This window comes from Chiloscyllium plagiosum, chromosome 7 (assembly GCF_004010195.1).
Source record: "Chiloscyllium plagiosum isolate BGI_BamShark_2017 chromosome 7, ASM401019v2, whole genome shotgun sequence".
Lineage (NCBI taxonomy): Eukaryota > Metazoa > Chordata > Chondrichthyes > Orectolobiformes > Hemiscylliidae > Chiloscyllium > Chiloscyllium plagiosum.
Window position 1 is genome coordinate 18,471,258 of NC_057716.1, and position 13,641 is coordinate 18,484,898.

At 39.0% G+C, this 13,641-nt stretch overlaps 1 protein-coding gene across 2 annotated transcripts in view; it reads right to left on the reverse strand.

Annotated features, from left to right (window-relative positions):
• Positions 1-3,061: 3,061 nt before the first annotated feature.
• The window catches only part of LOC122551366 (basic leucine zipper and W2 domain-containing protein 1), a 29,352-nt gene continuing 18,772 nt past the window's right edge, over positions 3,062-13,641 (reverse strand). For both annotated transcript variants that reach the window (XM_043693126.1, XM_043693125.1), the window contains exons 9-12: positions 12,426-12,572; positions 10,740-10,878; positions 5,560-5,682; positions 3,062-3,382 (exon numbers count right to left, since the gene is read on the reverse strand). In XM_043693126.1, coding sequence (XP_043549061.1) covers positions 3,354-3,382; positions 5,560-5,682; positions 10,740-10,878; positions 12,426-12,572 — 438 coding nt within the window. In that variant the 3' untranslated portion in view covers positions 3,062-3,353. The remainder of the gene's footprint in view (positions 3,383-5,559; positions 5,683-10,739; positions 10,879-12,425; positions 12,573-13,641) is intronic.

The window sequence follows — 13,641 nt, forward strand, 5'->3', positions numbered from 1 at the left end:
ATCACCCTGAGATAGCAATAACAGTCATTCAGCAAGGAAACAGACCTGTTGGTCCAACTCATCCACACTGAGCAAGTTTCTCCGAAGCTATGTACTTCCTAATGTATGGTGCCAAGAATTAGCCAAGATTGCATTAATGCAGTTGTGGCTTTTATAATCAAGCTCAGAGTCATTCTTGAACATAGCAGGACTGATCACTATACACAAACCATGAGATGTTAGTCTAATTCTGTTCCACCATTCAACTGGCTGATATGTTTCTCAAGGTCATGCTCTTGCCTTCTCTAAACAAAACTTGGGCTTCTGCCAAGCTAAACATGATCCCAGAGGAAACCTGTCAAATTAGTAGTGTATATCAAATGTTACCAAACTTGACAATTCTTAGATTGTGCCTTCCTCCAAGTTGAAAACAAACAATTTTACATAAAGGGTTATAAAACAATAGTGGTTGTTTTTGAGGGCCTGCTGCTCTTTATTCCCAATTTTGCTACAAACCAGATAATTGTTTGTTTTGAACAAAAGTATAAGATCTGGCAGCACCCATGGAGAGAAAGAGTTAACACTGAGTTTGTTATGACTTACGATGAGTGAAGCAAGAGAGACAGCGCTTATTATTAAGGCTGCATTTGGCAGAGTCTGGCAAAGACCCTTAGCAAAACAGGAACCAATGAGAATTGGGGCAACCTCTGATATTTGTACTCATACCTGGCACATAGGATGATGATTTTCTGGTTGGAGGTCAGTCATTTCAGCTCCAGGACACCTCTGCAGGAGCTCCTCAGTGTAGTGTCCAACCATCTTCAGCTGCTTCATCAATAACCTAACCTCCACAATAAAAGGTCAGAAATAGGGAAGTTTGCTGATGATTGCACAATGTTCATTTGTAACTCTTTAGATACTGAAATAGACCATGTTTAAGTGCAACAAGGCATGTTCCAGCAATAAAGTTTCAACTTAAGTGCAACAAGGCATGGGATAGCAAGTGCTAAGTAACATTCATGTCAGACAATTCTCCCTGAGAGAGAATCTAACCACCCATTCTTTGACATTCAATGTCATTGCCATCACTGAATCCCCATGGTCAACATTCCTGGGATTACCGTTAGCCAGAAATTCAACTGGACTCACTATACAAACAGTAGCTGCAAGGGTAGGTCAGAGGCTAGGAAAACTGAAGATGTCCACCATCCATGAGGCACAAGTCACAAGAGTGTTTGAATACTGCTCACCTGCCTGGATAAGTGCAGCTCCAACAACAGAAGAACCTTGACACCATCCAGGACACAGTAGCCAAATTAACACATTCACTCGGCCGTAGCATCCATCTCCAATATACAGCACAGAAAATTTTAAAATCCTTAGGCAGCACCTTCCAAACCTACAACCACTTCTACTGAGAAAAAGGGCAGCAGATACATGGGAACATCACCAGGTGTAAATTGTTCTCCAAGCAACTCATCACTCTGACTTAGAAATATATTGCTGTTCTTTTACTCTTGCTGGCCCAAAATCCTAGAACTCCCCATAGCATTGTAGGTATTGCTACAGCACATGAATTGCAATCGTTCAAGGCAGCTCACCACTACCTTCAAGGGTAACTAGGGATGGGCCATAAATACTAGCTTAGCCAGTAATACTCTCATCCCATGATTTTTTTTAAAAAAAAGTAAATCAACACATGAGTGTTTATCCATATTGCAGTCAACATTCTTTCAAGTTATTGGTTAAAACTCCCTCAATCCCTGCAGGGAACTGACAGACCTAGAACTAATTTAACCAATCATGTCATTTTATGGTAAGTAGAGTGTGCACTCTACATCAAGCATAATCCACAGATTTTAGTACTAACATGATAATGAAATGTCCTGTATTAAAGCCTTTAAATATTAAAGCCAATTTAGTTCTAATACTAGTTCTTAACTAGTGCTATATTCAGTAGAAAAAGTTTAATTGTACCATTATGAAAACTCTACCTGTAGTTTCAGGAGAAACAAGCAGCTTAAAAAGTTAACAACATTTGGGTAAAATAGCCTTAAAATAAGGCATTTGTGGCCATTTCACTGAGTAGGAAAAGAAACTTTCACTAATTTCTATCATGTAAAGCAGCCAAAGAACACCAAAGAAACTTCTATACATAATTTACAAAAGTAATATGCATTAACTGCAAGAAGCCAGTGTTCTAGGCAAGTTGATTGATTAAAAAGTAGTTTAATTTTTGGTACATATATAACCAAAGTTAACAATTCTTTTAATGGGAAGAATTCTCCATCATGTAACACAGTAACCCTGTGAAGAAAGGGTTTTCCAACCATGATTTCAGAAAACATCTTCTACCTCTCCTGCTGCATTCATTTAATCACCAAAAGAAATGCACTTAAGGCAGCAGAGCTGAACTGTTCTGAACCATCCCTCCTGTTTTGTGCATTACAAAAATGAGTTTTAAAAACTAAATGTATTCACAAGTTTCTCCAATCACAGGTCAAAAATCCATTGATCTGATAACCTGCAATCATTGCACACATTTGAAGACTGATGGACTGTGCTCCTTGGGGTAACATATTTTTGAAGAATACACAACAACAAAAGAACCAACTTGGTTTAAACCACTCGGCATACAGACAAAAGGGTTTGTATGACCACACAAATTAAGATGCACTTGAAATTCTCCATTTACATTGCAAGAAACCATTGAGTCACAACACCACTGCTTTTGTTGGGACTAAACATGTACTCAATTTTGATTTGGACAAAACACAACTGTGTAGCCAAAAAAAAGAGACTGAAATAAAATGGTCTTATTTTCTGGACTTCATCCTCCTGTAAATTCTTGGTAACTTTCAAAGAAAGTTGTACTTGCGGTATAATATAATCCAGTAGTGGCATAACACATCCATAACCACCACAAAGCACTGGTCATTTAGCGGCAAGTGCTGAACCCTTCAAAGCTTAACTTAAGGTCATGTACAACTTGTGCCCTCTGATACAACCCGAAGATTCATCAAGAAAGCACTGATTTACCATTAAATCTGAAAATGAGAACTTCCCCAGAAAAATATAAAGCTTCATCATGATGAATTAAAAAAAACCCAACCGTTCAAAACTGTAACGGACTTTTATAGCTGATAATTTGAAGTCAGAACATGTCTGCAATAACTTTATTATATAGAAAACAGAATTAAAACAAACCAGTGTGATCACTGTAAAGCCCTTAATTTACATTTAGATATTACAGTAGAAAATACAGGAGGTAGAATGCCAAATCAAGACAATTTCTGAACTCTGAAATTCAATTCTACAACCCCTGTGGTTTATTAAAAATACAGAACATGATTTCAATTGACATTCGTCCAAATTCAGTCCTCTTCACTTTCAGACTCAGATTCTGCGGAGAGAAGATGATAACGTGTTACCAGGGAAGGCAAGCATTAGTTTTTCTTTTAAGTACACTAAATACAATGCAGCCATTAAAAAAAGTATACATTTGTGAATGAATTCAGTTTTGTTCTTGGAAGATGAACATATTGATGACAGACTGACCACCCGCTGAACATTCACAGCCACAAGTCTTATTCCACTTCCAAACAAGTACATTCATGACCACTACCAAACAGGTTATTCCAAAGTTATCACCATTGGTTTAAAAAAAAGTTTGTCACTGCAGTTCATCTATTAACTTTGGACTTCCTTGTTTTACTTGCTATGAAGCATAATCAAATCTGACTATTAAAATAAGGAGGATCGGCACAGGCCTGAAACATGCACACTAGTATTCTAACTGCACAGCTTATTAATAGACATTGGTTGTGGCTGGTGATTCTTTTTGAAATCTTTTGAGACCTATTGTATAGATCTGTTCCTTCCATAATAAAGCTATGGCACAATACCTATACTTGTCAGCAATAAGTTTTACTAATCCTTTGAATGCAATCTTACCATTTCAAATTTGGCGTGAAGTAATTTTTGAATTGTTCTTCAAAACATGTCCAGGTGAAAATCAGTAAATGTATTCTGAATGGTCGCTATTGCTGTGCTGTCACTGCATCAGCAACAGATGACAAAATAAGTGACTTCTCAGCCAGCTTGGGCTGTATTTGGTTAAAGGAAGGAGGTAAAAACAATAACTGCAGGTGCTGGAAACCAGATTCTGGATTAGTGGTGCTGGAAGAGCACAGCAATTCAGGCAGCATCCAACGAGCAGCAAAATCGACGTTTCGGGCAGAAGCCCTTCATCAGGAATAAAGGAAGGCTGTCAGCATTTTCCTGCTCTTCCCTCCTTTTATAATCGAACCATGGATTTTATTATTCCAATGTAAGAGACAGAAAACGCCCTCAAATTTAGCAGGTCATCTGAAACAGCACCTCCAATTTAAACCTTAACTCCTAAAGCAAAACCTACAAGTTTATTTGTATTAGTATTACTATTGAGCAAATATAGAAAACAAAAATCTTAATGGAACGTAATTACCAAATATTTGGCAAGTCAGGGCCTGCCAATTACAATTTTAAAAAAAGGAACAAGCATGGCCTATTCAATCTTCTCAACTTGTTCTGCCATTCGAGATGATCAAGACTGGCAGCTAAAACTATGCTGAACACATTATGCCTTGATTACTAAACAACAAGTCTGTGCTATAAGTCATAGAGATGTACAGCATGGAAACAGACCCTTTGGTCCAACCTGTCCACGCCGGCCAGATATCCCAACCCAATCTAGTCCCACCTGCCAGCACCCGGCCCATATCCCTCCAAACCTTTCCTATTCATATACCCATCCAAATGCCTTTTAAACGTTGTAATTGTACCAGCCTCCACCACATCCTCTGGCAGCTCATTCCATACATGTACCACCCTCTGTGACAAAGTTGCCCCGTAGGTCTCTTTTATATCTTGCCCCTCTCATCCTAAACCTATGCCCTCTAGTTCTGGACTCCCCGAGCCCAGGGAAAAGACTTTGCCTATTTACCCTATCCATGCCCCTCAATTTTGTAAACCTCGATAAGATCACCCCTCAGCTTCCGATGCTTCAGGGAAAACAGCCACAGCCTGTTCAGCCTCTCCCAATAGCTCAAATCCTCCAACTCTGGCAACATCCCTGTACACTGTAGGAAATCTGATCTAAATCTAAATCTTTTCTGAATCTTTGCAAGTTTCACAACATCTTTCCGATAGGAAGGAGACCAGAATTGCATGCAATATTCCAACAGTGGCTTAACCAATGTGCTGTACAGCTGCAACGTGACCTCCCAACTCCTGTACTCAATACTCTGACCAATAAAGGAAGGCATAACAACGAGACCAGAATTGCACGCAATATTCCAACAGTATTGTCAGAAGGCCTGGGTTCAAATCCCACTTGCTCCACAGATGCATCATAAATACAATACAAGCCTGCATAAAATACTGTACACTAGATCACACTTTATAACTAAACAATGTTTCTGTATCAATGCAACAGTACATGCATGACTAAATGTATGTTATACTAGTAAGCTGTTGTCTGTTCTTAGAAGCCATGCATTCCTACACCCACTGTGAATACATTAATCCATTAGATACTACCTTCTTCAGCATTCTTGAGCCACTCAACAAACTTCTTCATCTGCTCCAGAAAGATGCTCCTTCCCTTTGCCATATTTGGCTCTCGGTACCATTTCAGGATGGCTTCTTCACTCAGAACATCAGCTGTTAAAAGAAAGAAATGTAGATGGATGGAAATACCAATAAAAGCAGAGAGAGAGAGATCACATTAGATCAAAGAATAAAAGAACCTTCCTATCTTCCAAGAATTAATTTCTACAGAACAGCAATGTGCAGCTTCAGTTCCATGTCCAGTGATAATATAGTCTGTGCAACTCACGGAGTCACAAATTCCATGGGACTTAGTGGAATGGTTACCCCATTATGATATGTACTTCACAAGCGATCTTAACAAACTCTGCATTTTCATGCGGTAAATAAAATTTTGGATGGGTTGGTGTAGGAGACGCGAGGGACGAAAATGATTATTTAGTCCAGCAATAATTTCACATTTCAGTTATCCATTCTACCTGCTGTTGGGAATTGTAAATTGGCAACTGAAAACTCAGGATTAAGTGCAGCCTCCTCACAGAATATTACCTCAAATTCACTGCTGCAAGTGTAACAGTGTCACTATAACTTAATAGGATTGTTTTATTTGCATGACAGTTACGCAAGCACCATAATTAACCAAGTACAAATAACTTGCTGCTAGATGTTCTATGAAAGCTGGTTCCCCCGGTAACCATAACGCCTACTACTAAGCAAAACTTTTGTTAGAAATAGAAAATTATCTACAGTTGCAAATATCTTGCTCCTCGTAGAATAATTTGTGCATTCATTCTGGAAGTTTTTAAAAAATTACAAGCCAAACAAACAACATTTTGGTGCAAGCACCTCTGACAACTACTCAGCTTATTTCCCAGTTTCAGAAAGTCCACTTCTTGCTAGCACACAAGACCTGCATTGCATCTATCAGTGCTAAATTGCACCCACCCATGATACAAGACAGAAATCTTACTGAAGATGGCTCACTGCCAACAGTCCCTTGGGCGTAAGCAATTTTAAACAATTACATCTTGATATAAAATATTCCCAACTGTTACAAAGCTCAATTCCCAACCTGAATGTTGCAACCCTGAAGACAGCAAATTCTTTCCCAGTCTCTTTTGACAGTTCACCTCCTTCAAGCCTGTGTATAGCATTCAGTCTGTATATGGTTATACAGTCATAGATTCTTAGTTAGATACAGAACATTTGGTCCAACCAGTCCATGCCAAAAGTAACCCCAAACTATACTAGTCCCACTGCCTGCACTTGGTCCATATATCTCCAAGCAGTTCTTATTCATATACTCATCCAAATGTCTTTTAAATCTTTTAACTGTACCCTCATCCACCACTTCCTCTGGAAATTATAGACTAGGCAAGCAAGACTAGGAATTGGTAAGTAGGAATGTAGTTTCCTCCATGTATCTCAGACATTTAAATCTGCTTTCTGAATGAGTCCAAGATTTTGGCTGATTCACCTATCAATTACCAAATTATAAGCTAATAAGATCTATTAGAACAGATGTCAGTATCTTGGCAACAAAAAAAAAACCAAACCACATACTAACAAAATGCTCTGGTGATACTTTCTCAGAAGAAAGTATTTTGAAAAATGGTAGAAAAAAAATCTTGGTCAAGACTGAATTTTTATATGGAGAATGCAACATGGAATGAAAATCAATTTCTATTTTCTAGGGGTCAAGATAAACTATTCTGTCTTTCAGGGGAGAGGATAGAGGGTTTCTGTGGCAAGTGCAAAGCATGTCATAGTCAACACAGATTAGTATGATTGGAAGAATAGACTACAATCTCTGGTATCTGACCAAGACATCAAACAAGATTCAAAAGACTATACTTTAGGTTAATGAATGTGAACAATTGTGTCCACAATTGTTGGGAGGGTTAGAAATATTTTTAAAACAACAATGCTACTGTAGTGAAATCATAAAACCCCTGGTCCAGGTGGAGCATTAACACACAGCAACATCAGAGGAGATCTAATTCAGGCAGTACAGTTTTTGTTAAAAAATATTCACACATGGGACTTGGATGACACCAAGTATCCAGCATTTATTGCCCTTGTGGTAATGGTCGTGGTAAGATACCTTTTTGAACCACTGCACTCCATGTGCTATAGCTACAACCAAAATGCCTTCAGGGAGGGAGTTCCAGGATAACAACTAAATGACAGTGAAGGATCAATTTATTTACAAGTAAGGATGGTGAACAACTTGGAAGAGAACTTGCAGGTGTGGTTGTTCCCACATGTCTGCTGCCCTTGTCCTGGATGGAAGTGGTCATGGGTTTGGAAGGTACTTCCGAAAAGACTTTTCATGAAATTCCATAGTGCACATTCTAGATTGAACACACCACTGCGACTGAGCATTGGTTGGAGGGAGTGAATGTTTGTAGATGTGGTGCCAATAAAGTAGACTGCTGTGACCTGGCGTCAAGCTTGTAGAGTGTTGTTATAGCTGCAATCATCCAGGAAAGTGGACAGAATTCCTTTGCACTCCTGACTTGTGCCTTGTTGATGCTGGACAAGCTTTGGGGAGTGAGATGGGGAGTTACTCAGCACAATATTCCTTGCCTCTGATCTACTCTCACAGCAACTATTTATACGGCAAGTTCAGTTGAGTTTCTGGACAATGGAAATCTCCATAAATGTTATTAGTGGGAGATTCAGTGATGGTAATACCATTGAATGCTAACGGACAGTACCTCGTTTTGGAGATAGTCATTGCCTGGCATTCATGTGACACAAATATTACTTTCCACTGGTCACCCCAAGCCTGGATATTGTCCTGGTCTTGTTGCATTTAAGCATGGATTGCTTCAATATCTGAGGAATGGCGAATGGTTAATATTTGATCAACAAATATCCTACATCTGACCTTATGATGGAGGGACACAGTCATTGATAAAGCAACTAAAGGTCGTTAGGCCAGTATCCTGACAAACTCCTGCAGAAATGTCCTAAAGCAGAGATGATTGACCTCCAATCACCATAACCATCTTCCTACGTTCCAGGAACGATTACAGCCAGCAGAACATGTGCCCTAGATTCTCAGGGATTCCAATGTTTCTAAGAGTCCTTGATGCCACACTCAGTTGAATGCAATCTTGATGTCAACGACAGTCACGGTCACCTCACCTCTGAAATTCAGCTCTTTTGACTATGGTTGAACTGAGTCTGTGACACAATCAGCTGACTCGCCCTGGTGGAACCCAAACTGGGTGTCAATGAGCAGGTTATTGCTGAGCAGGTGCCATCACTTTGGTGATGGCTGAGAATAGGCAATTGGTCAGGTTGGACTTCTCCTGCTTTATGTGCACAGGACATACCTGGACAAACTTCCACATTGTTGGGTAGATGCCAGTGTTGTAACTGTACTGGACTAGCTTGGCTCGGATCGCAACAAGTTCTGAAACACAAATTTTCAGTACCATTGACGTAATGTTGTCAAGGCATTTAACTTCAAGTGCCTCCAACTGTTTCTTAAAATCATGTGGAGTGAATCAAATTGGCAGAAGACTGGTATCTGATGCAGGGGAAACACTGGAGAGGAAGACAGATCATTGACTCAGCACTTCTGGCTAAAACTTGCTATGAATGCTTCAGCTTCATCTTTTGCACCGATGTGCTGGACCCTTCCATCATTGAGGATAAGGATATTTGTGGAGCCTCCTCTTCCAGTGAGTTGTTCAATTGTCTATTCACAACTGGATGAGGGAGGACTGCAGAGTTCAGATCTGATCTACTAGTTCTGTCAATACTAGTCAATACTTGACCAGCATTGACATCTTATTTGTCGGTATGCCCTCCTGCACTCTCCATTGAATCAGCATTGCTCCCCTGGCTAATAGTTCTGCTGTAGAATTCTGCTGCTGATGGCCTACAGTGCCTCATGGATGCTTAGTATGGACTGCTAGATCCATTTCTGTCCCTCTTGCATTGTAATATCACCACACATCATGATGGAGGGTATTCTCAATGTGAAGGTGGGACTTGGTCACTTTCACCAATACCATCATGGACAGATTGGTAAGGATGAGCTAGAGTATGCTTTTTCCCTCTTGTTGTGTTTCCTCACCACCTGCTGCAGACCCTGTCCAGCAGCTATATCCTTTAGAACCCATACAGCCTAATCATCAGTGCTACTGGCAATCTACTTTTGATGATGAAAAGTGAAATGTCCCACCAGAATACAATTTGCACCCTTGCCATCCTTAGTACTTCCCCCAAATATTATTCAACAAGAAGGAGTACAGATCCACCAGCCAAGAGAGGACAGTCTGTGGTAAACAGCAGGATCTTTCCTTGCCTGTGTTTAACCTGACGTCATGAGACTTGAGGTCCAGATGTTGAAAACTCTAGGGCAATTCCCTCCTAACTGTATACTACTGTGCCACTAGCTGCTGGGTAAGGAATGGTGAGGATAATGCCTGGAACATTGTCAGATTCTATGAATCATACTTTAGAGACAATGTCAGGCTATCACTTGACTAGACTGTGAGACAGGTCCCCAATTTTGGCATAGTTTTAGATGTTAGCAAGGACGACTTTGCAAGATCAACAACGCTATTTTTGTGTTCAGTGCCCCATTCAGTTTAATTTCTTTGTTGAGATTTTGTAGCAACTGTTACAACTGAGCAACTTGCTAGGCCACTTCAGAGGGTAGTTGTTGTGGGTCTGGAGATGCATAGTCCAGACCAGGTAGGAATGGCAGATTTCCTTCCACGAAGATCATTACAGAACCAGATGGGTTTTTCCTGACAATCGACAATGGTTTCACTGTCATCATTACATTCTTGATCCAGCTATTTTTAATGAATTCAAATTCCACCATGCTGGGTTGGATTCCACAAAGCATTAACTGAGTTTCTGGATTAATAGACTAGTGGTAAGACCACTAGGCCATCCTCTTCCCTTGTAATTTCATTATCAGAAATGGTATAAAACTCAAACATTGTTCCTTGACATTTCTCCTCTACCACCCTACCATCCTCCCAGCCTAACACTGGACGTAAGCATAATTCTTCATATACCAATAATGAAATTTAATGATCATTTTGTACACATTCATAAATTGTTAAAAACACTTTTATTCCCATGACACTGCTAGATATTGCCAATAGCCTTAACATTGGTCATCCATACCACACACTTACCTTTATAGAAAAGCACTACGATTTTCTGAAAGGCCTTCATGAATTGAATGTTGTCATAACAGTATTCCTGAATCTTCAGCAGCAAAGTCAGCTCAGACTGACCTTGGACAGTGAAGGCAGAAAGGAGAGGGCTGTATTGCTGAAAATCACCCAACACAAAGACATGAGATACATGCTCAATAAGACACAAGTTTCATATCGCAAATCACACAAAATATTTGCTCTCGGATTTGGTCGAATTCCTGGAAGAAAGTTATATTACAACAAATTTTGTTCTTACTGGCACCTTATGAACCATCACTCTTTCAAAACCATCAAAAATTATATACCTCCAACATCTGAGGTTTACTGCATTATCGCAATCTCTGCCATGTCTGAATAGTCAATTGAAAAGGCCCTTTGCCGGTAAGTTTTATTTAAGGCAAAGTTGATTATTTAAGTGATTAATGTTGCAAATAAAGTACATAACAATGATTTGTTTAACCCCAACATTACATTTCTATTACTGTGAATTCTCACATTGGTCATGTGGACTCATCAACCAGCACACTCCCAGTCCCATCGGTGCCAGTTAATAAAACATTTGCTGCATATCAACAGTAAATTCATGTTAAGTGTCAAAAAGTAACAGAAGCATGCTTTATCAAAGCTATATAATTTTTTGGATTGGTCAAAAGTTATGGTAATACCAAATGATTTTAAAAAAACTCACCAATACAGACAATCTTAAAGTACTTATCAGTTATAATTTAACTATAATTTGAAAAACAAAAACAAAAGTAGAAACATCCTAAATAGCTTCTGTATAATGTTCAATTCAGAGACAGCATCATTTCAGGGACCACCAAGGTTGTTATGTCCATCCTTTGGGCAGGCCAAAGTGAGAGAAATTGAAATACAAATTAAAGTTTTGAATGAATAAATAAATAGATTTGAGACATCAAGCTATCAAGGCTGTTCATAAAGGTCACAAGAATTAAAAAAGGGGAAAAAATTCATCAAGGAGCTTCATATTCCTTTTCATGTCAATTGCAGACTTTTTGTGCAATATCAATTTACCGAATGATAGTGACTAAAATGGGATTGTATGAAAAAATGAGCAACAATGCAAATTTTAGTGACCCGTGTCATATTTTGTCCAGATCTTCCATGCTTGCATGGCAAGACTCCAACAAAAAATTATGCAGTTTATACTAAGGAAACCATCAATTTTATTAGTCGCATACTGATACAAGCAAAATTCTCAATAGCAAGATTTTACATAACGAACAAAGTATGAGGAAAACTAGATATTCGGCCCATACACAGAAACAGCAACTACTTTAATACTTTGGATAATTACCTAAGCACACCCTCCAGCCTTCAAGTATTGGTGGGTCAACCATAGAATAAATATTGTTCTGTCCACTGGCACAGAGGCCTTCAGAGACCAGTGGTCTCTGCAGGGACAAGGTGACATATTAGTTTACTTTTGATGTTTCTGTTGACCTTTTGACTTTTTTTTTGTTACAGCGCCACACCATGGGTTATCTTATTTACCTTATTTAAAAGTTAATTTAAAACAAAAAAAGGAGAAAGAGATTCTCAACTGTGAAGTTATTGCACAAGTCATAAGATTAGACTTTTCAGAAGACACCGGAGCAGAAAAATGAAAGCTACCTTAAATCTAAAGTAATAGAGAATTACCTTTAAGTGCTTAATGGCTTGTTCTGTTAGCAATTCTTCTTTCTTGTTCCATTCCACTGCACCCATCACACAGCTCCAGACAATGCTTATCATGGTCTGCTCAGAGATACTATTTTTCTTCATCTCTTCTTTGGCATAACTTATGATCTGTCAAATTTATGACAATTTAATTAATATCCTCACCACTTCTCCCCTAAATACAAGCTTAATTCAATTTGAACTCATTTTGTACAACTCAACTAAATTTTATACAACTCAACCATAATTGATGTTGTAGCTCCTTCAAGACTGCACAGAACAACCTCGGTTATCAGAGCATCAATTTTCCAAATTTCGGATTACCCGAACAAGAGCTCAAGGTCCCTGTACATGCATTTCAACTGAAATAGGAAAATTCTATTCCTCATCCAGTTAATGCATCATTTTGTAAATCTAAAGAGGAATATAGATGCAAGTATGCTTTAATAAATAATTAAATTCAAATATATACTGGATATGTGATGTCAGTCAAGTCTTACATATTTTTATAAAAAGGCTCTCCGATATTTATTCTCCCAGAGGACAAAAGTTTGTGACTGTGAACACACAAGAACACCACATGCAAGCCAGAGATGTGCACTTGAACAAGATTCCCTCTCATCATTGGGTTTGCAAAACGGAGCAAGTCAATAATTTTTTTTTCTTAGCTCACTCCACAGAGAGTGTTAAGTCAAAAAAATGCACTTGTACTTTTTGTTTTAATTGTTTTTTCCTAAAAAGTAGTTCAATATCTTTTTGCTGACAAGAAAATTTAATGGAAACTTTTTTGGTGGGGGACAGCAAATTGTAGTGAGTCAGCACATGTGAAAATAAACAGGACGAAATGAGGAAAACATTACCAATCTTAAAAAAAAATTGAGGAGAGGGCATAAACTGAAGTCAGCAAAAAAAAAAACTTCCCTCTCTCGTCTTCCCCCTATACTTTGTGCCTCTCTCTCTCGCTCTCTCTCTCTAAAAGGGCTCAGCGGTCGCTGAGGAGCGAGGGACAACATTTGGTCAGTCTGGACAGCAGGACGACACCGAACAGAAGGACGCCAGATGTTGTCGAGGAGAAAGTGAGGACTGCAGATGCTGGAGATCAGAGCTGAAAATGTGTTGCTGGAAAAGCGCAGCAGGTCAGGCAGCATCCAAGGAGCAGGAGAATCGACGTTTCAGGGCATGAGCCCTTCTTCAGGAA